Source organism: Cygnus atratus, chromosome 16, assembly GCF_013377495.2.
Source record: "Cygnus atratus isolate AKBS03 ecotype Queensland, Australia chromosome 16, CAtr_DNAZoo_HiC_assembly, whole genome shotgun sequence".
Classification (NCBI taxonomy): Eukaryota; Metazoa; Chordata; class Aves; order Anseriformes; family Anatidae; genus Cygnus; species Cygnus atratus.
The window spans coordinates 15,634,679-15,661,470 of NC_066377.1; the positions used below are offsets into that span (position 1 = coordinate 15,634,679).

General features: G+C 50.5%; 1 protein-coding gene across 2 annotated transcripts; it reads right to left on the bottom strand.

Moving 5' to 3' along the window:
- GGT7 (gamma-glutamyltransferase 7) lies at positions 1 to 26,685 on the bottom strand. Of its 2 annotated transcripts, none has more exons than XM_035548150.2 (15): positions 25,020 to 26,685; positions 17,630 to 17,856; positions 16,655 to 16,806; positions 15,747 to 15,861; positions 15,133 to 15,200; positions 14,415 to 14,488; positions 13,807 to 14,000; positions 11,405 to 11,492; positions 10,567 to 10,694; positions 9,055 to 9,143; positions 8,184 to 8,336; positions 7,327 to 7,444; positions 5,019 to 5,156; positions 4,212 to 4,311; positions 1 to 2,547 (listed from the first exon to the last, which is right to left on the bottom strand). In XM_035548150.2, the coding sequence occupies exons 2-15, from the start codon at positions 17,795 to 17,797 to the stop codon at positions 2,384 to 2,386; spliced, it is 1,749 nt and encodes a 582-aa protein (XP_035404043.1). In that variant the 5' UTR covers positions 17,798 to 17,856; positions 25,020 to 26,685; the 3' UTR covers positions 1 to 2,383. The 2 variants fall into 2 exon arrangements, with proteins under 2 accessions (XP_035404043.1, XP_035404044.1); XM_035548151.1 differs by lacking the exon at positions 25,020 to 26,685 and adding an exon at positions 21,900 to 22,070.
- Between the last annotated feature and the right edge of the window lie 107 nt (positions 26,686 to 26,792).

Genomic DNA, 26,792 nt, shown 5'->3' on the forward strand with positions numbered 1-26,792 from the left:
GAGCACTTAAGAACATGCTTTATTTTAAGATTCCAATTAATTGCTCTGAAATTGTACCTTGGGGCTTTTAAGTGCCCTTTTGAGTCAAGACCAGAGTCTTTATCTTACAAATGTATACAGTTTCCAGCATCAAAAGTGAATTAGGGAAAAGAATTGAATGAATAAATAGGAATGTTATCTTTCAACGCGTTCTGTAATATTTCATGCAAAGTACTGTAGCAGCAGTTACCTGACTATTTATTTTGCAGTGGTGCCCAGTAAACCTCCATGTCTGAGGGACACATCACTGCTGTCCTCTACCAGAAAGTCCCAAATTTCCACCAGTATGATTCAACACACAAAAATGCATCCTCCCCTTCCTGTTAAACCCGAGGAGGTCTGCTGCATGACATGTAATGTTTTGTGAATGCTCCAACTATGCGCAGTGATGAGTTCTAGCGCCTATGACAGAAAAATAAACAGATTTGAGGTCCTCCTCCTGAGGAAAGCCTGTTCTTGCCATACGGGCAGTTTGGTGACACAGTGTACAACTTCCCACAGATAACACCGTAATTGCCCTGTCTCTTGGCTGAGGCCACTAACGCTAAGTAACAGAAAATACTGTAGATGTTCCCATCTGCTAAGTAGCTGACTCAGGGGTGGCTGCATTTCAGAGGAGCATAAAAACTTCTCTCTCCCTCCTCAGCACAATGTGCAAGAATTAGCGTAAGATGCTTTGAGATGCTCAGCTGGTTGGTGTCAGGAACGATTAGTCCAATTATCTATGGTAGCTTCCTGACCACCTCAAAGCAACCCACACATGCCCTGTGCTAAATGGCAGCTTGTGTGAGGGAGGCACATTACAAACAAATTGGTGTCTGAGAGGCTCCCTCAGAAAGACGGTTGGGCTAACGTGCGTCAAATGACAGACCACGGCAACAACAAACAGATATACATATATAATAAGTACAATGGCCATAGACATGTTTGCACCATGAAGGAAATCAACACAATGTAGACTTCAGAAAACGATCAAATTCCAGATTTTTTAGTGCCAGGTGGCTCTATCTAACTTTCTTGTACAAACAAACAATAAAATAAAATAAAATAAAATAAAATAAAATAGGGAGGCAATGTACAAACATTGAATGAAATGGTGCAGTGAACAGATGTGGTGCTTTTTTCATTTTTTTAAGTCAAGAAATGCAGAAGTATTCTTATATTCTGTATTTCATGCTGTGGACAGAAAAATATCTCAGTAGTTTTTGCTTTGTATTGTACCTTTTCTGTCATTCTCTTCAGCTTTTCTAACAGCCACCTGAGCTGAAGTACAGGCCTGAATTTAGTAAGCAGAAAATCCCAAGCTTCTCTGTAGGGATTATACAACTCAGGCTTTCAAAGCAGACTGAGATAAGGCAGCGTAAGGAAAGCCCTGAATCCACCTAATCTGTTTCCATGTGGTTTTCAGTCCGTGGTCTGTGAATTTTTATAAGTATGTGTAGTATTTCAAAGATATCTCCAGAAAGTATCTAAGCAAAGTAAGCCCATTACCACGAAGCGTAAATTCACTATGGAGGAGGCTGGACTAATGTAAGAAAACTACTGGGGGGGTCCACAAGTTGTAAAAAGTTGAAAACCATTGCTCCAGTTACAAAACGTGTGGTGGGGCAGCTGTTCTGGGAACAAAAGCAGTGAATTGCTGGTCTACGCCAATAAAGAGGCAGACTGGTTCAAAATTGGTCTTCCAGTGAGTATGCACAGCTACTTGATTCAAAATATTTACTCAAAAAATTCAAGGTATGCAGTGATGTAAGAAAAGGAACTAACATAGGAGGCTGCATGCTGGTAAAAATCAGCTGGCCCATACAGAACATTAAAGGACTCCCTGATATTCCAGATACAGGCACCTACAAACACTACATTAGGCTGCATTAATTATTGACTTACACAACAGGCAAAGAATGAACTTGGGAAAGAAACGGAGATGAAGTTTACAGTATTATCAGCAGCTGTTTTTTCCTGTCATTGTTTTCTTTGCTAATGTTCCTGCTCATTAAAATTAAGATGTTGGTTAGAATCGGGCTTTTGAAAAGACTGAAATTAATGATAAGATGCTGTCAAAAGAAAAGCGTCCTCCCTTCATTCCTATAACAACGACTGGGCTGCTTACATTTCAAATATTTTTTTAAAGAAAGAAAAAAACAGAGAGATGTATGTTGGCACCACTAATCCCCCGTGTCATCCTGGGTAGGGAATGCAGAAAGTTTACTCAGCAGTGTGGATATATGTGTGTGTATGCAGTGGTCTCACTCGGGAGAGAAGGAGGCAGCCATTTCAGAACATGCACATCACTTGGGTTGATCTCTCTAAAGCCTTGTTCAGTGAGTATGTTGTTTGGGAGGTGCTATAATATTGTGGCTCCAGCAGCATCCACGCTCCTGGGATCCTTCAGGCCAATGATGAAACTGTTGGTTCTCCTGGCCCCATGAACTAGGGAGATCACATTGACTTTATCCACTTCATGGCCCCTGGCTACAAGACATTCAATATCTTCTTCAGGAAATTCACCTGTAGGGATTTTAAAAGAGGGGTTTGTAACTGAAACCACTGTTTAATACACCTTTGATACAAAGCTCTGTCTACAAAACTGCCTGTGGTGTTTTCAGGTGTCCCAGACAGTGTGAGCTGAGTGGCCGAGGAGGACCAGCATTCACCGCCCTGAGCATGCTCTCAAGAGCAAAGGCTGCTCAGAGTTGGACAGTGTTCTGCACAGGGGAGGAAATGAGAAGATCCTGAAGATCAGTCAAACACATGGAAGACCCTCCTCGTTAAAAAAGGGGAAAAATACGTTGTTGGCACAGATTGCTCAGGGAAGTTGTGGATGCCCCATCCCTGGAGGTGTTCAAGACTAGGCTGGACAAGGCCCTGAGCAACCTGATCTAGAGGGAGATGTCCGTGCCCATGGCAGGGGAGTTGGAACTGGATGGTCTTTGAGGTCCCTTCCAACCCAAACCGTTCTATGATTCTATGATCCTAATTATTCTGTTTACAGAACTAAGGGCAGTCCCTGCTCTGAAGAGCTCAATTTAAAATAATATTAATGGCATTAATCAAAGTAAGATACAAAGCAACTCAAAACAAATGACAGTAAACCAAGTTGCCAAATGACCAACTTTGTAAATTAGAATGTGATAAGCTTTCCAACCTCCCCTTTATGTAATTCTTAATCTTCCAGCCTAACTTAGGCTGTTCACTCTTCTGCTTTTAATTTGTTTAGTTGGTGTTTTGTAATTTTCATATGAATAGAAGTGCCTGAGGATACAAAGCAGGGGATGCAGCTGGAGAAATCCAGCAGGCACACAAAAATCCCATACATATACGTTGTTGATTCCAAATGTCCAAACCTACAAATTAGGGCCTTTTGAAGTTTTGGATTTGTTTTAATTACATTCTAGTTTTCAAGCCTGTGGGTCACACCTGACAGGCATTATTAGATTTTCCTCTGAAATGGGAAGGCCTAGAAAATTTGGCTGTGTGAAATAAGAACAAAATATCATTTATGGCTCTCTGTGCTAAGATATGGGGCTTTATGAAAAACACCAAATAGACCAAGACTTGCAATAACAAGGACAAGAGCTGGCAGTACAGTCTCCAGCGTGTCAGCGTTGATGCTGGATTTCCAGTACTGTCAGCCTAAAAGCCTTGTCCTAAGCCTTGTCTTCTCCCCAGCTGCTGGAGTTAGAAAGAGGTACTGGAAAGTGACAGCAAAGCATTTATGGCAGGGGTAATAAAGTGTGTGAAGATCTGCTAGCTTTCATAACCTGTATGGGTGAAGATGTGGTTACAATCATGCTTATCTGGATATATGCAGTGATGTAATATCAGATCACACAAAAGGTTTTCAGGAAAGGACAAGGCTGCTGCTCAGAGGTGGGCTGGGACAGAGGGAGGGTTGGTGAGAAGCATCCAAAAGAGTTGGAACAGGTGGTGTTGGAGGGGCCAGGGACTGTTCCCAAGACAACAGCATGGCTCAGCAAGGGCTCCAAATTTTGATGAAGCTAGGTTACTACTTTTGTCTGACCCCAAACCTGCTGCACCCAACAAGGATCCTGCAACATGGGGAGCTGTGCACTGGGCTATTGCACTTCCACAGCAGTGTGCTATGGAAATGGTGCTACTTTCCTGAACATGCCAGACCTCTAGACCGTACCACACCCAGCATCCATACTCACTGTCAACCTGCAAGGTGTTGGACTGAAGCTGTGGGTGAAGTCGACCAAGTGACAAACTTTCACTCAGATTCTTGTTAAGTGCTAAAACATTTACCAAAACCTGTGAGAGAATGAAAGATCCTCAATAGTAAAAAAGTAATGAGAGTAGGAGAAGTGAACTTCTTGAGCATCTCCCTAATAGGAGGCTCCAACATCTGCAGTTGCAGCAGGCAAAGAAGAATTTGAACTGCTTGCCAAACTGCAGGTTTTCACACACACGAAGAGAACCTTGAAATGCAGCCCGTGTATCGTTGATAGAAAAATGGTACCTCTTCAGGATTGCATGGGCATTTTGTCACATAGTTACCGCTAAATTAGGAGAGTTATAAGTCTGGAACTTGACATAATCTCTAAAAATGTATTTGTTACAGCCAGAAGATCAGTATGTTACTTCTCCTAACAACACAATAGAAAACAATGTTTGGCTTTAATTTTGCCCTGAATTATGCTTTTCAAGAGGTAAGGAAAATGGGAGCCAACTTTCTTTTTAATAATCCAGTGCTGTTGCGCATACAGTCATGCTACTGGCAAGTACTTCACCCAATTACAAATAATAAATTACGAGGAGCTCCCCAAATTGTAGTGTGCTGAGCAGGGAGGAATTTAGTCTGGAGTGCACTAAAAAGAGCTTTTCATAGGGTAAAGAGCTACCAGAGCTACACAGACTAGGACATTAGGATGGAAAATGTGCACTGCAGGAGGAGACCCTCCCTTGGCGTTGAGCCCAGCAGCTGCTTGAGGGAGTGGGCACCCTGACACAGCACTGACCTGAACGATGCTGCTCAAGGCTTTGTCCCCGTTGTTAGCTCCCAGACACAGGTATGTCCCGCACATCCCCTCAGATGGTCTCACGATGGTGGGCAACAAGAAAGACAGGGGCCGTTTCCGAGGTTGAATGAGATTTTGCTGCAGATGAGGAAAAAACACACCAAAAAATTTCAGCAAGCAGACAAAGGCTTTGCTGGTGTTCAAGTTGTGCAAGTTAACTTCTTACTCTTTCTGTCTGAGTCTGCAATTACACCTCTGTAGTTTGACAAGGCTGCCATTGTCGCTACTATGACAATGCTCTCCGATGTTAACAGGATCCAGTCCCTTTCTTGCCATGGCTCTCAAAGAAGTTTTACAGAGGACATACAGAGCCATTCACCCACTCCTAAAGTATCAACTCAGCAAAGTGGGACAGTTTTGCAATACACAGAAAGAAGAATCAACAAGGCAGCACTGGAAGATACCAGTACTGGTCTGTAATTTTTTGTTTCCAAGAACTGAAGATTTTTCTTCTTCTGTCTATTACTGTTAAACCTGCAGAGCAGTAGTTCATGAAAAGAATTCTTAATTCAAGTTCCCAAAGGACAGTTGCTCTAAAGTGCATTTGGGCTTCAGGAAAAATCACAGAATCACAGAATCACAGAATTGTAGGGGTTGGAAGGGACCTAGGGAGATCATCAGGTCCAACCCCACCCTGCCAAAGCAGGTTCCCTAGAGCAGGCTGCCCAGGTAGGTGTCCAGACAGGCCTTGAATATCCCCAGAGAAGGAGACCCCACAACCTCCCTGGGCAGCCTGTCCCAGTGCTCCATCACCCTCACTGTCAAGAAGTTCTTTCGCATGTTGGTGCGGAACTTCCTGTGATCCATTTTGTGGCCATTGCCACTTGTCCTGTCCCCACAAACCACTGAAAAGAGGTTGACCATATCCCTCTGTCTCCCACACCTCAGGTATTTATACACATCGATAAGATCCCCCCTCAGTCTTCTCTTCTCCAGGCTGAACAGACCCAGGTCTCTCAGCCTTTCCTCATAGGGAAGATGCTCCAGGCCCCGTATCACCTTTGTGGCCCTCCGCTGGACTCTTTCCAGGAGATCCCTGTCTTCTTTGTAGTGGGGAGCCCAGAACTGGACACAGTACTCCAGGTGAGGCCTGACCAGGGCAGAGTAAAGGGGAGGATCACCTGCCTTGACCTGCTGGCCACGCTCCTTTTAATGCACGCCAGGATCCCATTGGCCTTCTTGACCACCAGGGCACACTGCTGGCTCACGGCCAACCTGTTGTCCACCAGGACCCCCAGGTCCTTCTCCACAGAGCTCTTCTCCAGCAGGTCATCTCCCAGCCTGTACTGATACGTCCGGTTGTTCCTTCCCAGGTGCAGGACTCTACACTTGCTCTTATTAAACCTCATTTGGTTTCTTCCTGCCCATCTCTCCAGCCGGTCCAGGTCTCGCTGAATGGCAGCACAGCCTTCTGGTGTGTCGGCCACTCCTCCCAGCTTTGTGTCATCGGTGTACTTGCTGAGGACGGACACTATTCCCTCATCAAGGTCGTCGATGAAGATGTTGAACAAGACTGGACCCAGCACCGACCCCTGAGGAACACTGCTAGTCACAGGTCTCCAGCCGGACTCTGCGCCGCCAATCACCACCCTCTGAGCTCGGCCAGTCAGCCAGTTCTCAACCCACTCCTTACTGTCCACTCCTCTGTCCCACACTTTCTCAGCTTTGCTAGCAGGATGTCATGGGAGACAGTATCAAAAACCTTGCTGAAGTCAAGGTAGATGACATCCACTGCTCTCCCCCCATCTACCCAGCTGGTGATGCCGTCATAGAAGGCAACGAGGTTGGTCGAGTAGGATTTCCCCTTGGTGAATCCATGCTGACTACTCCTCATAACCTTCTTCTCCTCCAATTGCTTGAAGATGGCCTCCAGAACAAGCTGTTCCCTTTCCAGGGACAGAGGTGAGACTGACTGGCCTGTAGTTTCCCGGATCCTCCTTCTTGCCCTTTTTGGAGACCGGAGCGACATTGGCTATCCTCCAGTCTTCAGGCACAAAAATAGGTGCCTGAGACATGCAGCTGCATTATGCTGTTTGATAACATTGCATTATAGTGATAACTGATACACACAAAGCCTTCTGCTTACTCTGTTTCAGTGGCTTATATAATAAAAAGATAGAGAGAACTGTCTATAGAAAGCTCCTAAGTTATTAATAAGGCAACAAATAGCCTCACCATTGTGGAGATGAGAAAAAAAATAATAAAAGTTGTGCAGACAACTCAAAAAAATTGTCATGTTGTTCATTACCGGCCTGGGAATGGAGTGGTTCATTGTTTTGTTTTGCCAGGAGAAGGCCAACATCTGGCTGTTCAGGAGGATTCCAGAAGGTGTTATTATTCCACTACCAAAGGGACGATTCAAAGAACTAAAAAGAAACAAGAAGAAATCTCATAATATTCCTCTCAGTGATTCATTGTACACCTTGAGGCTTTCAGTCCTCCATTTCTTTCTACCATCTTGGCTTGACAGAGAATATTCTACATTTTTTTTACAGCCGGAGTCTCCACGTATTTAGGAGCAGGCACAGTGACCACATGGGTGATGGTGGGCCAGACCTTCCTTGTACTGAAGGATTCTCCTCTAGATGATGAGTCTGTTTCCATGCTGCTGAATTCATCACCTCTCTAGGGAGCAGACTCAGGCCAAACCAGGAACACAAGGGCTGTGGGCAGAGTTAGTAGGGTTGCACAGGGCAGAGCAGTAGCTCAAAGCCTTCACAGCCCACATATCTCCATCCCATCTTCCCCATTCTTCTTGTTGCAGGATTAACTGGGACACAGCAGCCCCATGAGGGCTGGGGGGCTTGGGAATGCTGTTTTTACTTCAAGGATCAATTCAAAATTTCTTCTGTGACCACAAATCTTGTCTAGAAAAGCACAACCTCTCTCACTAAACTTTACCTTTTGAGGCTCTCTGAGGGGCAGACCATGGGCTGACCCAACAGGCTGGAAGCTGCAGCTCTAGGCTAGGTTTGTTTTGGGGGGGAAGCCTCCCACCCCCTGTGACAGAGCTTCAGGTATGGCTCTGTCCTGTCCTGCTGAACCTGCTTTATTCTCGTCGCTCCCACCCTCTGAGCATATTGTGGAGAGAAGCAACTCTTTTACCTTACAGCCACAACAATGAAGTCATCAGGCCCCATGACAAGAACCTGGCTGGCAGCAGGTCCGCTCTCCACAGAGAAGTGCGGCAGGCGGAAATCAGACGAGAAGGACTGGGAGTCGTTAATCAGCTGGCGCAAGGAGTTAGCTTCTGATTTACTTCAGCAATGAGGGAGTGAAAGGGATAAGAAGGCAATGAGCTTAGAATGTTTAACATCTCTTGGTGGGGGTATACCTACATAGCTAAGGGCTGTGCTTCTCTAAGGAGGCTGGTCCTAAGGACAGGGAGCTCCTCTGGTTCATCTGATGGAAGGAAATGAGATGGCCCAGCCCACAAAACAAGGGAACACCATGAACCTCCCAGGCTCTATCTGTGGGCACGAACTCACCCACTGATAGTCATGAGGTGTCACCACTGGCAGAGTGCTGGTCCTCTGAGTGCAGAGGAGGGTGAGACAGATCCAGCACTGGCCACCAACCATGGCTAAACCTGGCTCTGAAGTAGGAGGCTGGGCTGAAGTCCTGAGGCTGGCCTCTCCTGCATCACTGGATGTACTGCAGAGATAGTTTGTCCGACCTCCTGAGAAGGAATAGCTAGAGGGCTCAGAAAGTGGGAGGAACCCTCAAGATCAAACTGTCTCCAGGAAACCTCTGTGTAAGGACATTTGATGATTCATCTCCAGAGACCTGTGGTACCAGCTGTGATCCTTGTGGGAAAGTGAGCCCTAGGCTGGACACTCAAGGACTGACCTTTCCTCAGTAAAACAGAGGCAGAAAAACCTCAGGTCTCCCTGTGCATTGAAAAGAGCAAATCCCCGAATGATATCCAGATCAGACATCTTGCAACTACCAATGTGCCCATCAGCCTCCGACCTACCTCAGCATGCCTTCTGCAGCATGAGTGACAGACACATCATCAGATGGGTCTCCCAAGTTGCTAGCTTGACTCAGGGCTACTTTTAAGGTCTAAGTTGAACACAGAAAGAAAGAAAGAAAGACATAGCATCATTTAGGTGGACCTGGAAATACCATCTTTGATACCCCAAAGAGGAGGTACCTGCTCTTCCAGCATGGTGGCTAAACCCTATGAACTCAAATGTCCACTTCAGTGGAAAGGGCTGCCACATGGGTATGGGGACCAAGGGGCATCAGATTTTCATGACAAACTATGCTGAGGGAGCTGACTGTATCAGGCGGTATTTGTATATGTTCCACCTCCCAGGTGAGGTTGTCCAGTTGGCTTAACCCAGCTCGGTGGTTCAGCTGTATTGCCAGCTGGCAGATGGGGTTACCAGGATGCCACTTTCTTTCTATTTCTATTCCTGAGTGGCCTCCACAACAGCAGAGATCACACTGAATCCCAGTGGGACAGTGGGTCCTGGGCTTGCCATTGGCTCTGGGATGGCACTAGACTTTCAGTTTTCAGGTCATGCCATTTTCATTAAAGTTTCGAGACAGTTCATTTCCATTTTAATATGCACCGTTCACAAACAGCCTTTCCTGAAATGCTGTAATTTATCTTCTGATGTACAGCTCAGAGCGTGATTAACTTCTGGGCAAGGTGGTGTTTCTATGAGCCTCCTGGCCACCACAGCATGGGGGGGTGTACAAGCAGCTTGGTGGCCACGGAAGATCTCCCTTGAAACATGCAGAGCACATGTCCAACCCAAAGGCACAGGTTAAAGACATCTTGGTCATGGCTGTCCCAAGGCTGGACAATTTGGTGTTGATCTAGCACTGAATCGTAGCCATGTGATCAGCCTTGCAATCCTGAGTAATCAAGGTTATACTTGTTCTGAAGTGACTGCCCTTTATCTGGAGGTTGCTGCTCCTCACCTGCAACATGATAACAAGTGCGTGAAACTCTTGGCCCAGTGCAAGTGCAGAACAAGCAGATTCATTTAAAGCTCCCTAAAGAGTGCTCAAAAGTAACTTTGCAGAGTCGACCTTCTCTGCCTCTTCACAGTTCTAGCTGCATGTAACACCTCCAGTTGCTGTATTTTTGCTAAGGCAAAACTTCCCTGCACCCACTGTCCTGTCTCCTACAAAAGCCTCTGTAGCATAAGAGGTGGAAGAAATTGGTGGGATGCCCTCAGTTGCTCCGGGGTCATTCTGCAGAGACAATCACATATAAGAAGTGGGCAAAAGCCATAGTTTGGTCTTCTGTAAAAGCTCTGCTTTAGGTAGAAAGAGCTCAACTGAGCAGGAGGCTCCAGGATCTGCAACCACCTGAGGCAGCAGCACAGCTCAGATTTACACTTTAGCAGTCTATTTGCTCATTCTCCTCTCCTCTGGGAATTACCTACAAACACTTTTGTACAACCAAGGAATAAATGAATTATTCTCCAGCAGCCTAACAAATTCAGACAAATGTTGAACCTCCTCTTACCTCTGCCATCCAGTGCAAGATATTCCCCCTGGATGCTTGACTTGAGATGTTAAAGCCCTCAAGGATGTTCAGTGCTGTGATCAGTGCAGGACCTGCATGTGGAGGTGGAGGAGTCAAAACAAGATGACCTGTGAAGGGAAGAAGAGAGAAATAAAGTTCCATTTTTAGACACTGTTCAGTGACAATTCTTTCCCATAAGGTAGTGTTCTTGAGGATGGCGAAGCCTTTTCAGATTTGGGGAGATAATTAAAAAGTGTTTCCTAAAATATTCCTGTTGTGTCTTTCTGTTTCTTTAAGATGCATAAAGGAAGTCCAGAGAGGGATGTTTCTTTACATCTGAAATTCAGTTCTTGTTGGTTGGCTGAGTGGTTTCTGGACTTCAGGATGGCTGAATGGAGATGAAAGGGGTTTGCAATGTTACAGCTGTAAGGAGAGTGAATACAGGGATTTCTATAAGAGTATGACATTTTAAAAACTTTTTGCATAAAACAAGCTTTTCTCCTTTGTAGATCAACTTTGGGAGTCATCTTCAGATGTAGGCAGTAGTGTGTGGTCCAGCTACATCTAGATATTGCATCAATATGTGACCATGTTGCATCTTTACATAGTAAAATTCTATCAAAACACAATGGGTCACTACCAAGGAAAAAAACAGGCCCATTTGAAAGTGCTAGAAACCTCCTGAACCTCCTCAGATGCATCAGGCTCAGTAGGCAACAGAAGAAATCTCCCAGGAGGGCTTTTCTGCAGATGCTGTTACAGACACTGTCACCTCCTGCCAGATGAAGCAAACTTTTAACTGCAGTTGTGTGGCGGTGGGTCAGGCAGCTGCGTTTACCTCGATATACCGTGTGGACAGGATTCTCCACTATGACGCTGTAATTGCTGAAGTCTTCCTCCACCAAGACTCCGCCGTAGTTGTGCACCTGAGTGGGAGAACAAGGCAGCGCATGCTGAGAAAGCTGGGTCAAGGCTTTCTGCATTCCTCATGCTGGCCTGTGTGAGCAATCACCATGTTGTTGAATACCAGTGAGATTCCTGAGCACTTCCAGTGCAATTCAGGTGCTAGTTTTTTCAGGATCCCTTGAAAAATCTGTGTTTTCATGGCCTTGGTGGCCTGGCTCACCATTCACTACCTCTGGAAGCTCTGCAGCTCACCTCCAAAAGCTCACCCGCTGAGCTCACTCTAGCTGTGCTGAAGAAGTTCTGCCTACCCATGAGGATGGGGACTTGCACTGCCTTGCAGCCTTCTCCCCCTGCCCAGGTGGCAAGGATGAGTATGTTAAAGGTTATGAAGCATTTGACTACTTCCAGGAAGGACCCTGGGTGCAGCAGATGCCTATCACAAGAAACCTTTAGCCCTCAATTCCCACCCTATTTTTAATTATTTCAGGTGATAGAAATGTTGATGTACCCTTGGTCTTTCTGTAATACTTTCCAAAAAATAGAACATACTGGTTTTGGTAATTCTCATGTATGCAGTAAAGGTGGGTAATTCCCTCCACCTGCAGGTCCTCTATGGTTGAATCATGATGGAAATGGACCATCACTCTGTTGGCCTTAAAATCCCCTGACACAAGTAACACAGTCACTATACAGGTGGTACTGTGCTCATGGGCCACCTCTTGTGTTTCTCCCAAGAGAAGCCATGCAGGCTGTTAAGAGGTTCTGCTAGGGTGAGTCCTCTGGATTTCCATCCAGAAACACCTAACTTGGCAGGAAAACTTCTCCAGCAGAAGTGGTGGAATCACTGAAGCAGGAAAGCTAAAGTAGTGTGTATCTAGAGGGGTCAACATGTCAAACCACCCCAAAACTGCAAAAGAAATTGTAGCTCCTCTGTGGAGTGCCTGTTCCCTTCCTAAGGCGGTCCTAGAGAGCCAGCCATGTTGCTCTCAGCGGCTGAGATCAGCAGGCAGTTGCCTGTGCCAGGAGCTCCTGGAGCTCAGCCAAAGGAGAGCTGGGGCGAAGCAGCAGGGCATGGGGCAGGTGGAGTCAGAGGGCGCAGAAAGGACAGAAAACCCATTCAGCCACACACTGCAGACACCATCTCAAATTCCCTGGACAGCACTTTTCTGCACCAGTGCCTTCCCAGCTCATGACAGAAACAAAGGGCAGGGTGTTTCGGAGTTTTACCACCCCTTCCTTTGCTGAAACAATAAACATTGTGAAGCTGATGTGGGAGGCCAGCACTTCGCTCTGCAACTGAAGCTGGACTAGCACACTTGATCCAGAGCCTGCTAAGGTCCTTTGTGTTGCAACCCTGGGCCTTGCTCCTCCATGGAGAGCTTGTGTTTCCCTGCAGCAGCCCTCAGATCAGGGGAGCAGAGTGATAAAGCAGGGTTAGGCTATGGAGATGCACCACAAGCTTGGGACTTCTGTTCATTGTTCTCCACCTCTGCTATGGTCCATGTGAACCATAGGAAAAGGCTTCCTAACACAGAGCTCACATGTCTAAGGCTTGAGCTGAATAAGCCCAGCCCAGATTACTGACAACGTGTTGAAGGAGCATCACCTGAACCATGATGGCAGGGGAAAATGGTCCCACTAACCACTCTGACTGCAGCTACACAGGTATAAAGTAGATTTCCAGTATAACTTACATAAAAATTGTCTTAATATGCTCATAAATATTCATCACCACTCCCACTCTGGCCACAGTAGTTTTTTTGTTTGTTTGTTTTACTGGAATAATTCCTTGTTGTTGCCTTCTTTTCTAGAACACCTTCAGCAACAGGAGTTAAACTTGGGCAAATCTAAGTGGAACCAAGACTGTCTGATCCTCCACCCACAAAGCTCACAGTTTTGTTTTCCAATCATCCTCCCAGAGCCTGTAACTCACACAGTCCCATTAACGACAACAATTTTCTTCTCACCAGTGGTGCACCTCTCCAATAAGGAGTGAGGAGCTGTCATGAACACTGCCTTAACACAGCCTGGGGTGGGGAGAGATTTTTTTTTGCCTTCAAAAAAAACAGTCTGCCCTGGTTATAGAGGAAGGCACGGGTTTCTTTCCTGTAGACTGTAGAAATGATCTGTGTGTCACTTACACTGCTGCGGTGACAAGGACAGGAGAGAAAAAGGAAGCTGCGTGCATTTGTCCCCATTGTTGCGCTGACAGCTGGCTACAGCTTATCTCCAGGTGTTGTCCCGGCTTAAAGAGGTGATGAGGCAGGTGGCATTCCCATCCCAGGCTGTACTGTGCCATGGCCTTGGGCAGAGACAAGGACAGAGGTGTCTCACCTCAGAGATGATCTCCTGGGTCAAGTTGCCGCTGTAGAAGGCTGATGCCCCTTCTGCTCCCACCAGCTCCAAGACGGCTGCGAGGTCCAGGCGCCTCACAAACATGCCAGGCAGCAAAGGCTGGCCGTCTGGCAGGAAGATCTCCCGGAATTTGTCAGAGTAGTTCAGGTCCTTCAGTTCAGTCAGAGCTTTGGCTGTGGGTGAGAAGGGGAGGGGCAGGGGAAGGACATCCAGAAACCCCAGGATGCAGGGACATGCAGGGGACCTGGGGATTTGCTGCTGCGTCTTGCCATTTCCAAACCAGCGAGCCAGACCACAGTGGGGTGGATTGTATCCCCACTGCAGCTAGGAAGGAAACCCAAAGAAACCCCACCACCTCCCCACCAGCCCTGGGAAAGGGCTCCAGGTTAGCTGTCACTACACTCCCCTCTTGTAGACCCCTGCTTTGACTTGCTCACCTCCCACCACCACCCATTTCCAGTTCCAAAGAGCTCTGATTCCCCATGCACAACCACCTACTCCCTCTCAAGCCCTGCCAACAGCCTGGCACCCTTGTGGTGGCTTCCTCTGTGCTGAGCAGCCACCTTGACTCCCCAGCATGTGCTCACCCAAGTCATGTGTGACATTAAACCCGTCCTGGGCGACAGCAGCCACGAGGCCCAGCAGCTTTGACCAGGGGAGCCTGCCAAAGGAGAGCAGAGGAGGAGCTGCGTGCCTTGGAGGTGCGTGGCACAGCCGGGGGAGCGGGCAGAGGCTGGCCTCTGCACCTGGGGGCCCTCAGCACACCAGGCTGCAGGGCCAGTTGTGGCCAAAATGAGCACTGAGCTTTGTTGTTTCTTTTCAGCAGGATCATCACAGTGATCCATGTTGTGCCCCAGAGGAAATGACAATGCAAGGATGGGGAAATGGGCATCTCTGGAGCAAAACCTCACATTCCTGAGCAGTTATTCAGACTCTCCCTTTTGCTGTCCCAGTAGGGCAACAAGGACAACCACATTTCTCAGTGTCTAGCTAAAGAGAGAGCTGAAAAATGTATGAAAATGCATGAAAATATTCTGCACATATTTCTAAGATAACATTAACTGTCTGTCTTGTTAGAAAACGTTTGCCAGAATTTCACTTTGCAGAAAATCTGACCAAGCTGATTTATTTCTTTTGTTAAATAAAGCAGCAAAACATGAAGGTACTTTTCAACACAAGCCTACAACTACCCGCTTACTAACGTTTTTGACTGGTGGCTGAGAGCACAGTCTGATGGTGAGGGGCTGCATACTCCCAGCTCCCCGGGGACCATGGGGCACAGCCTGTGCAGGGCAGAGGGCTTACCTCCCATGCAACTGGTGAGCCTGGTGCATGCCTTGTATCATGCCTGGCACCCCCACCAGCAGACCTGGCTGTAGAAAAGGAAGGACGAAAAAGAAGAGTAGAGTCTCCTTCCTGTGAGGACATGGTCCCCAGCTGCAAGTCAAGGAGCTGCAATTCATGCTCACATGGAAGGTGTTTGCATGGTCTTTAGGAGAGGGGAAGGAGTCTGTAGCAAGACACTAAATTAGGGAATAAGTCCTTGGAAGGAAAGAGGAAACTTCAATCCCAGTGTCAGCCCAACTCGGTCAGGAGAAATAACCCAGCAGAATGACACAGGACCTTGCTCCCTCCTGGAACTTCTGTTCTCCCAGCTCCCCCCTGCTGGAGGGAGATGCCTTATTCCCTGCCCTCGCCCCAACGGACCTCCTTGCTCCTCAAGCCCTACACACTCCAGGCATTCCAGGGATGATGAAGGAGTGTTTCCCCAGGCTCCCCATGGCTGCGGGGCATGGACGTCCCATGGTGGAAGAGGTCCCCAGCCACTTCCCTGGGCATCTCCCACTGGGCCCAGGAGCTGTTGGGAGAGGACAGCTGGGAACACCAGCCAGCTCTGGCCCTGAGGGAGGGCTCCTCACCTTGGTGTCCTTCTGCAGGTCCCCTTCCAGTGGGATGCCCAGGGGAGCCACCTCACGGAAGTCAATCACCTGGCTCCGGTTCTTCCGGATGTCGTGGACCAGCATCACCCCACCCCTGTGGCAAAAGCGGGGTCATGGCACGGCACCGTCTGTCCCGGCTGCAGCCGCTGCCATAAAGCCAGCACAAAGCGTGGGTTTGAGCTGACCGAGCCTGCAGCAAGGCCGGGTCAGTCCCTGACAGCCTGGCCAGAGAGCCACTGGCTCTGTTCCACTGCTGGGCTGGGACTGTGTGGGATTTTCTTTCTAATACTAGCTGTTTTGCAACAAAGCAGGTGCTTTGCTTATGACGGAGCAACCTCCTGCCCAGCTTGGAGGAGCTATCGGGTGGTTTTATGCAATACTCCCGGGACCTCCCGTGAAGCCAAGTGCACTGGGCCCACGTGGGCACCAGCCCAGGGATGTACCGGGAACAGGAGGGGAGTCGGGGCCGGCTGGAATCAGGCCTTGGGCTCTTGCTAATGAGAAGCAGAGTTTACAATGGGAAGTGCTTGATCTTTGCAGGTGCTGGGATTGACCCTGGGTGCTGTGAGCTGCTGGCACCCCGCACGGGGGCTCAGTCACCCACAGTCACTTTTCAACTCTCTCAAGCCTGCGGCTGGGACTGTCCTGGCAGCTGCTACCGCAGGCACAGAATTTCCCTCACAGGGGGCTCTGTCCCTTGCTGCCACGTTGGGACCTTTCAGTGACTGCAGCCTGGGGGAAGGTCATTGTCCCTGTGCAGATGTGGACATGTCCACTGCCTGAGGCCAGAGTCCCAGTCCTGCAGGCTGTAGCTTGGCAGGACAGGAGCACACATGGGGAACCAACACGCCTGAGCCCACCCGCAGATGGCAGTGATCACCACCTACCCGCCGATGCCCGATGTGTGGGGGTTCACTATTCCCGCGCAGAGGGCTGAGGCGATGGCTGCATCCACCGAGGAGCCCTGCTTGTTGAGCACCTTGATGCCCAGGGCTGTGCAGTGGGCAGCGTCCGTCACCACGGCACCATGCTGGAAGATCTGCCGGAGAGGAGACGGTTGTACCAGACTCTCAACCCGCTTCGGCCAGGTAGCCACTGGGTCAAGCTGCTCCGCTCCCAACAGCCGCATTTTGAATTCCAGTAAGAAAGCAAATAGTCAAAAAAATGCAACGCTCCCATTCTGGATTTGCAGCCAGGTCTGCCCTGCTGGGCACGAGGTGGAGAAGATGACCATGATGATTGGATGACCCTCAGGCTACGGTTGAAAATGTTCTGCAGTGTATTTTTCCTGAGGATGGCATGACCCCACGACCACGCTGCCTTTGCTCTGCAGGGGAGCACTGCTCCATGGGAGGGTTTTGCAGAGGGGTCAGCTGTGATTTCAGCAATTGCCCTGCACAGATCCTTCCAGAGATGAGCCCTGACATATGGATCCCTAAAACTCTGCAAGTGGAGATGCACAGACATTACGTCCTGCTGTTCTAAGAGCAGCTCTTGAAAAGCATTCACATCTGGCTCTGACTATGGCTGGAGACACACCACTGGGGCTGCCTGCTGCCCCCACATCACCCCCAGACCGGCCGGGCACAGCTGCCCCAGCACGGTGCAGGAGCTCAGACCTCAGTCTGACACCACCAATCGCCCCCAGCTCCTAAAAAAAGCAACACGAAAAAGCTTTCAGACAACTCGGGATATTCTATGATTCTATTAATTTAGGACAGAATTGCTGAGAGAGGGACTCAGCACCTAGGGTCTCACTGACACCTACCAGGGCTAAACCACTGCAAGGAGGGAGATGAGGGAACCTCTCCTGTTTTCAGAGCCAAAGCCCACAGCATGCTGCAAAGCCAGTTTCATCTTACCTGAGGGTCCCCAAAATAGATCTGCATGATCAAGGCCACTGTGACCCCTGTGGCGAAGGTGAGGCAGGCAGTGATGATGACGGTCAGCCCGTCCTGCCGGCAGCTGCAGTCTCCGGAGAATGGGTCCTTGCTGGTCTCCCGCAGAGGGGACACGTCCTGGCTGCCCATCTCCGAGGAGGACGAGGGCAGGCGCTGGAGACGCGCAGACTTCAGGAAGGAGTCTGGGTCTTTGTGAGCAGCAGGGAGAAAACAAGGGTTAGGTATTGAGCAACACAGGGATCCTGTTGCAGTGTTTACCCAGCACTAACATTACATGGAGCTGCGTCCAGCAAGGCTATTACCTTCCCTATTGATACTAGCTCTCAATAGACTTTCTGGCTCAGATGCTGCTCTGGGCTGTTTTATTGTTTCCTTCCTTTAGCTCTACCTATTCCAAGATGACTTCCCTGGAGATTAAGAGAAAAAAAAAAAGACAGAATTTTTCTCCATTTTAGTCTGTTCATCAGCTTCCAGGGATGGACCCATTTGGATGGCTGACTTGCAAACAGTTCTCAGAAATGCATCAGGACTGAAGAAAAGGAAATTCAGATTTGAAACAGCAGCAGCCTTATTTGGAGCTATGCTTGAGCATCTGAGCAAAACAGAGGCCCAGGCACAGGAAACATCCACTGAAGCATGATGAAGTGGGGGCAGAGAAGAGCAAACCTGCAAATTGGACCTCAGCGGGTCCTCCAGGCCTGGCTGCAGGACAGGCTCTGCTTGAGTTCCTTCCTCTGGCTGACGAGGTCCCCTGTGAGATCCACCTGCGTGCTGAATGCCCAGCCCCGAGGTGGTGAATGCAATGGGAAAGAGTTTTGGCCAGGCAGCAAGCAAGTCTCAGGGTGACCAAAAGGTCCAAAACATGCCTTGACTCTCCACCTGGATCAGCTGCTGCCTTTGAGGTGGGGAGGAGGCCTGCTGAGCACACCCAGACAGCACGGATGGGCCCGTCCCTGATGGGCACCACACGGCCCAGGGCAGCCAGGAGGTCCTGGGGCTCCCCAAAGACAAGCAGGGCAGGAAGAGGAGCACCCAGCAGCAAGGGCGAGGTGCTCAGGACTGCTCCCCACCAGCCTGCAGCAGGGCTGGCCTGGCCTGGGGGACCATGAGCTGCTGGGGCCTAGCAGGCATTTGGGGCACGAACCTGGAACTTTGGCTGGGGAGGTGAAGCCTGAGGGGTCCCTACAGGCCAGCTCATTGCTCGCCTGGCAGACATCTGAGGGGCGGTGGTGGTGGTGGCAGGGTTGTGTGCTCGTCCTGGGGCTGTTCTATTCTGGAGACATTTCTGGATTTGGTGACAGGCAAACAGAAAGCCCCACAGCCCTGCTGCACCTCTGCCTCCTCTGTCAGCAGCACCTCCCTGGGGGCTGCCACCCTGTCCTTCTGTGACAGTACCCCAGGGCCATGCTCAGCCCCAGGCAGGTCCCTGGGACCAGGCAGGGGGGTGGCAGCTCTAACTTCAGTAGCGCTGCGACCAGGAGTAAGTCCCCACAGCCAGGGAATCCCCTTGGAGTGAGATTAATCCCCTTCACACCACAGGGACCCAGGAGCAGGGCTGCGAAGGCCACAGAACTGGCACGTCTGGTCTGAGCATGTGGAGCTGCAGCGTGTGGGCAGGGGGACCCAGCTGAGGGCAAAGGGCTGGGGCGTCCCTGGTGGGGGTGGCAGAGATGCCCTGGCAAGGAGTGTCACGCACAGCCATAGGCATCCCACAGGGCCGTGGGCAGCTCACTCTGCGTGGCCACGGGTGCTGCATGGTGTACTGGGTCTGGCTGGGATGGAGCTAACTTCCCCTGCAGCAGCCCACACAGTGCTGTGCTCTGCACTTGTAGCTGGAACAGCCCTGGTATCACCCCAGTGTTGTGTCTGCTGCTGAGCAGTGCTGGCACCGCATCAGGACTCCCGCTAACCCCCAGAGCCAGCGGGCTGGGGGTGGGCAAGGTGAGGAAGGAACGTCACCAGGGCAGCTGGCCTAAACCAACCAAAGGGACATTCCATGCCATATGGGGTCACACTCAGCAATAAAAGGTGGAAAAAGGAAGAAGAGGGCAGGGGTGGGCTCCCGTTGTGAAAACGTCTGTCCTCCCAAACAATGGCCCTGCTGCAAGGACATGGTCAAGCATCACTCATTGGTGGGAAGTAGAGAGGAATTTCTTTCCTCTGCACTTCCACACGGCCTTTGCTTGTTTGTCTTTTTTTTTTTTTCCTTTTTCCCTTTCCCTTTTCCCTTTAGTTAAATTATTTAATTAGTAATAATTTTCCCTTAATAATTATTTTTCCTTTAATTCAACTATCCTTATCTCAACCCATGAGTTGTTTCTTTCCTTTTCTTCTTCCCCTCCTCTTCTGAGGGGGTGAGAGAATGGTTGTGGTGGAGTTCAGCTGCCTACCAAGGTAAAACCACCATACATGTGGACAGCGTGGCCATGATTTGGAAGGAGGGGGCTGGTCTGGAGCACAGAGGGCAAGAAGCATCCTGCACGGCCAACGTGCAGGTGCCTGTCCCAGCACCACTGTTCCCCCTCCTCCCTTGCAAGAGAAGCCATCAAACCCTACTTGGCTTCCAGGGGAGCTGTGGAGGAGGCCTGTTTTCTTGTGGGAACCCACGCTGTGGGGACACAGGACCACCTTGGCTCAGGACATGCTGCGTTGGGGACAGCAGAGGCCAGAGCTGTTTGCACGCCCCAGTGGGCACTGCAACATGGCACTCTGCAGTCCTTTGGGGTGGTTCTCCCCATGACCAAGAGCACAACACAGGACACCCCTGTTAGTGAGACCATCTGTGTGGCAGAAACCAAAGGTCTGGATTACCTCCCCTATGGGTTTGGCAGATGATGTGGCATGAAGAAGCATGGATGGCTTTTGCAACACATACACGATGTCAGATGAGCGCAAGACTCCACATGGCAGCACAGGAAATGCAGTTCTTCCAGGTGGCACCTGGGGACACCAAGTGCCCGGAGTGGAGACTCGCACCTGGCAGGACCCCTGCATAGCCCAAACCACAAAAACCTCTGCTCATGCCCCACATGCAAAACAAGAGATCTCGTGCTACTCCTGCCATACTGCCCAAGGCAACTTCACCTTGCAGGGTCCAGTCACAGGGGAGTACTGGGAGGGATGGGATGAGAACAGACAATGAAAACGACTTGGTGGTCACAGTGAGATGAGGCCTAGGACACGGTGCGAGCGGCGCTGACATCCACCTGCAGGTTATCGAGCAGTCCAGGAGCTGCATGCGCTTGGCTGCGGAGCAATTTGTGAGCAGTTGTCGCTCCTCAGACCCCAAATCCTGCTCCCTCAGCAAATGGGTCAGAGCAGGAGCAGGCCCTGGGACTAATGAAACCGGTGGCAGTGAACTGCAGCCAGTGGTGCTACACAGGGAAGAGCTTAGGACTTGTGGTGGAGTATCGGGTAATCTTATGCAGCGAAGGTCTATGCTGCTTGTGGAAACATGACATAGAGAAGAAAAAATTACTCTGGACTATTTACAAGAAAGCAATAAAATAAAAACAGGCAAAAGGTTTTCTCAAGGATAAAAGGTACACCTGGCTTTATTAAAATCATGCATCTGGCAGGAAGGAGTGCTAGCTCTTTGCCAAAGTCCTTGTATCTGCTGCTAATACCAACTTCCAGGTCAGTTCCAGTGCCTGCTATTCTACGCATGTCCCAGCAAGACAAATGAGGTGCTCTGCAAGGACTGGGAAAAATAAGGATGTGGGAGCCCAGCAAGCTCCTGCTTACTGTGTACAGCATCAAGGCCAAGAAGGTACTACTCAGACCCCCTGGAGCACGTGGCCGAGGCAGACAGGATGAGCAACATCAGATGTTTGCAGTGGGAAAGGCTGAAATGCGGAAGCGAACTGTAAAATGAATGACACAGAGCTGTGATTTGATGGGATCCCCCATGCCGATACGCTCTGCCCGGGCAGCAAGGTGACAGCGTGCGGCAGCCCCCACGGCAGCGGGGTAGCCGTGGCTCGGCGCGGGCCGTGCTGCCCGGAGCTCGCTGCCACGGTTCCGCCGGAGAGGAACACGGGGAGACGGCAGCAGCGTGGGGCCCCGTCCCCTCCCGGCAGCAACCCCGGGGAGGCCGCGAGGGACCGGGCGGGGGACGGGTTGACCTGGCGGCCCTGGCTCGCCCGCACGGCGCGGGGGGCGCCGGGGCCCGGGGAGGGGCAGGGGGCGCCGCGGGGCCGGGAGCATGCGGGGCCGGGCCGCCGCCCCTCACCCGTGTCCTGCTCGCCCAGGAACGCGTCCTCCTCCTTCCGCGCGCGGAGGCCGCCCTCGGCCGCGCCGCCCGCCTCCTCCTCGGGCAGGCGGGGGAAGCTGGTGATGCTCATGTAGTCCACGGGCGAGTAGGCGCCCAGGGCGCGCTGCCGGCCCCCCGCCGCCTCCTCCTCGGCCGCCGGCCCCGCCGCGCCCCCCGGCGCCGCCATCCCGCCCGCCTCCGCCGCCCGCGCCGCCGGAAGGGGCCGGGCCCCGCCAGGCTCCCCGCAGCGGCCGCTCGGCAGCGCCCCCTCCCCCCCCCCCGGGCCCCGCCTGCCTCCCGCGGGCCGGGGGCTGCCGCCCGCCGCCGCCAGCCCGACCCCGCGCCGCGGCCCCCGGGCCCAGCCCCGCCGCTCGCTCCGGGGCCGCCGAGCCCGGGAAGGCCCCGGAGCAGCCTCCGCGCGCCCCCCGGCGAAGGAGCGCAGCCCGGCCGCCGGCCGCAGCCTCTCCCGGCCAGGCCCGGGGCCACCCCCGCTCCGCCAGGCAAGGCTCGTTGCTGCCGGGGGGCAGCGCCCGCGGCCGGTGCACGGCGCCCGAGGGGCTGCTGGCCAGCGGCAGGGGCGAGAGGCTGGGCCGGGGCTCAGAGAGGGCCCCCCCGCGCTGCCGGAGCGGGGTGCGCCCCGCCGTAAGGAAGGTGAGTGCAAAGGCCGGAGGGGGATGCAGTCCCTGAACTTCCTCGCTGCTTCCAGTGGCTGACCTAAAAACTAGCAATGAAATAAGTGGAAGATGGAAGAGGTGGTTTTGCTCTGGGCTGCCCGAAACACTGTGCAAACTAGTTCCCTGTGCCCCTATGACGACACAGGACTGTCTCTCTCAGCTTGACGCGTGCTGCTTAGCTGCTCAATCTGCAAAATTCATCCTTTGCCCTGGTTTATCCTGGGCATCAGCTGCTTTTGTAAACAGAACATGTCGAGTGATGATGGGCTGTTTGGCTCTGGGAAGTCCCTTGAGGTACGTGTCCTACTTGCCTCCAAGGAGCTAGCTAATGCCCCCTGCCCTTCTCAGGCTCAAACACACAAGAAGCTCTCCTGGCTTGCTTAACGCTCCTTGATGCAGGCAGATGCAAACCTAACCATTGCTGTGGCAGTGGTTTTGCTCGTGCTCTCCAGCAGCCTGAGGGGATGATGGGCACAACCAGATAAAGGCTCATGGGAGGATTGTTTGGGTTTTGCAAGCCAGTCTCAGCCTGCTTTGTTTTCACAGATCTCTCCAGTCTTCCCATCCCCAGGAGTTGGAGGTGGTCCCTTCCCCACCACAGCATCTCCTCCAAGGCTGGGAGCTTTGTGCATACTGCATCCTCCTACGCTCACTTGCCTGGCAGAGTATTAACAGACATCTTGAAATTAAACACCCTAGAAAGTAGAATCATAGAATCTCCCAAGCTGGAAGGGACCCACAAGGATCATCGAGTCCAACTCCTGGCACCACACAGGTCTACCCAAAATTTTAGACCATGTGACCAAGAGCACAGTCCAAACACTTCTTAAACTCCCAACAGGCTTGGTGTCATGACTGCGTCCCTAGGAAGCCTGTTCCAGTGCATGACCACCCTCTCGGTGAAGAACCTTTTCCTGATATCCAGCCTGAACCTCCCCTGTTGCAGCTTGACACCATTCCTGCGGGTCCTATCACTGGTGACTAAAGAGAAGAGATCGGCACCTGCCCCTCTACTCCCCCTCGTGAGGAATCTGCAGACCACGATGAGGTCTCCCCTCAGCCTCCTCTTCTCCAGGCTTAACAGGCCAAGTGACCTCAGCCGCTCCTCATACGTCTTCCCCTCTAGGCCCTTCCCCATGTTTGTAGCCCTGCTGTCCCAGAAGTTCTCAGTGAGTATCATCCCCAGTTGTCTGGTCTGTGACATGATTTAACGGTGCTTGAAGACATAACTCTACTTCACACTTCTTGGGTTCTCTTGACCCTGCTTGGCCCAGACCAACCCAACTCTGGCCTCTACTAGTCTTGTGTTTGCTGGTGAACCAAACCAAATCTCAGTCACCTGCATATGGATGAATCCCAGCAAGCTGCGAGCACAGCCTTTGCAAGCCTGGAAATCAAGCTGGGAAAATGCAGATGACACCTCCATGGAGCACACAGAGACTCTGAAACCTCATCAGTGTGCTCCATCCTCAACAGACACTGTTTGATTTAAGGACATCCCAAGCTCCATTAAACAGAGTGATGTCAGTAAAATTCCTTTGCTGGACCAAAACCACAGATAACAAACATACGCCGTGCTGTGTACTCAGCCATACCCACTGCAGAGCTACACCACATTGACAGCAGCTGTTATAGCTACGGTCTGACAGCTCTAGAAAGACCACAAAAAGCTTCTCTGCCAGTTCCACACCAGCTCCTCGCCTCGCAATGAAGTCAGGGAATATCTTCCTCCTGCTCCTTCCTGCCAGGGACCCCCAGCTTTTTGCTGAGAGCCAAAATGATATTCCTACAGGGCTGCATCCAGCAGTGAGTTTCACAGAGCCTGCAAGGAGTACAGCCTCCTCTCTGCACCATCATGTGGACCCTGAAGGATGTGGCCTGCTGATGGAACTGTGTCCCAACAGCTGCAGCTTGCACAGCTTAGCTCTCTGACTCCTTTCCACCACTAGTCACAGCTCCACGGCAGCAGACTCCCATCAGCCATCAGCTTAGTCACCCACTCTTCACGGAGCGGGGAGAGCAAAGCAAGCATGCTCGTCGTGCCAGTACCAAAATTGCTGAGCACAACGGTGCTGCCCAACCCCACTGCACTGCCTCATCCCAGCTGTTGCTGCTTTTCATACTGTCACCTTCATGTTTTCTCCTAGACCATTCCTCTGTCAGTCCCCTGAGGCTCTGCAAAAATAACTTGTTTTTACAGTGCTCATCATTGAAAGATGCTCAGCTCCACTCTGTAGGCTGCCCCATCCCCTTGGGCTTCTTAAAGTTGAGCTCATTTCTTTCAGGGCAGATGCCATGATTTTAGTTCCCTTAGAGACCAGCACTAGAGGAACTTGCTTCCAGCCACTGAGGTACTCCTTAAAGCAGAAACCTTAAGAGATTAAAAACTTGCCATTTAGCAACTGCAGTCACCAACATAAATTACCAGGAGCTTCGAGGAGATCCAGAAACCAATGTCTCTTCCATGTGGTCACAGTCCTCAACAGAGGATCCTCCTCAGCTCAGGCTGGCAGCTTCTGTCCAGCAGAATAGCAGAGAACTGCAAAGACCAAGAAACTTAGCTGGTGAGGCTGTGAGCAATTGAGGAATAGAGGCAAAAGGCACATAAGCAACTCTCCTGTTTTCCACTCTTTCACTCTGCAGGTTTCACAACAGTGCTTGAAGTCGAGCACTGGACCAGACGGGCATGCTGCAATGCAGCAGTGGCTCTGCCATGATTGTGTGTCACCATGCACGGGCCGAAGAGGCAGAACAGCTTATACAGAGGCAACGTGTGGCTTAACCTTCTTAATCACCCTTTAAAGCATGGATATAAGCATTAGCTACCTACTTACACTAGAAATGTTTCTAACCACTTCTGAAAGCATTGCAGTCAAGCCTACAATACAAGAGACCTAAGAATCCCAGAGAACTGCTAGCTAAAATATTTACCAAAATTAAAACTCTTAACGGAATCCCGCACTCCCAACATTTTGCAGAACTTCAAAGACCAGAGCATACAGAAGCTCCACAGTGGATTATTCAGGCCACATTTATTACAGCATTTCAAGTATACAGTGATGTTACTGATGGCTGAGAACAGCTAAGATGCAAACGATGCCAGTAGCAAAGGGTGACCTAGAACTAGCAGGCTATGTAATTCTCATGGGAGATTAATGCTTTCTTTTTCTCTTATTTCAGCTGAAAGCATCAGACTGAAAGGTTGAGAAAGTTTGGGGATGGGGAGAGCAAATACAGAAGTTTTTGTTTGGGATCATTTAAATTGGCAACTTTCACGTAGCAGAAGCTGTCTGCTACTGCACTCTTCCCTCTGCATCCCAAGGATCTAGGATAGCCAGGTGCGTCTTTTTCACCAAACACAGACAGCATTTTCCCCGGTAAGAACGGAGGCCTGCACAGGTGGGTGGTTCCAGAGCCCCAGCTCAGCACTCGCAGAATTAGAGCCCTGACTTTGCATAGTCACATGTGAGAACCAAGCTGCTGGACTTCCGCCAACAAGGCAGTAACACAGACTTCCACAAAAAGCATACCAAAACTATCAACTCCTTACTATAAGGCAGCTTTAGGTCAGTACTCTTTTTGGGTGCAGCACGAGCTGTTTAGAAAAATGAGGACTACACAGCAGCTAGACTGCAAGATCCTCTGACAAAAGCAAGGACTGTGCGTGCTTCCCAAGATCTATTTCTGAAATACAGGGCCTTACAAATATTTTAAAGCAGAGACTACTCCCCCATTGATGCACAAATTCCCACAATCTAGGGAAGAACTGAGCTATGAAGTGACCAACTCAAAGAGCACCCCTCAAACCAGAGATAATGCACTATATATTGAATGTGCCTGATTTGCAAGCTAGTAATTCTGCATTTAAGATATTAGCTGTCTCAACTGCGTGTTCGTCTCTTGCATTAATTAACACAGAGCATCTGAATCCAGCTGAAATCAAGAATTAAAAAAAAAAATATTAGAATTTACATACATAACATTAAAAGTGTACCTCCAGAATGACTGTTCTTCAAGACTGCTGAGCTCTGAGGTAAATGCTGGCAACTTCACAGTCAGGCCAGCAGAATGCAGTGGCGTTTCCAAACCTCCCAAACACATCTCACAAGTTAAACATTCACTAACCAAATTAATCACAACTCATTCTAGCAAAGTTGCTTAAAAATTTGTCTTCAGCAAAGAAGACATTTCAGCATTT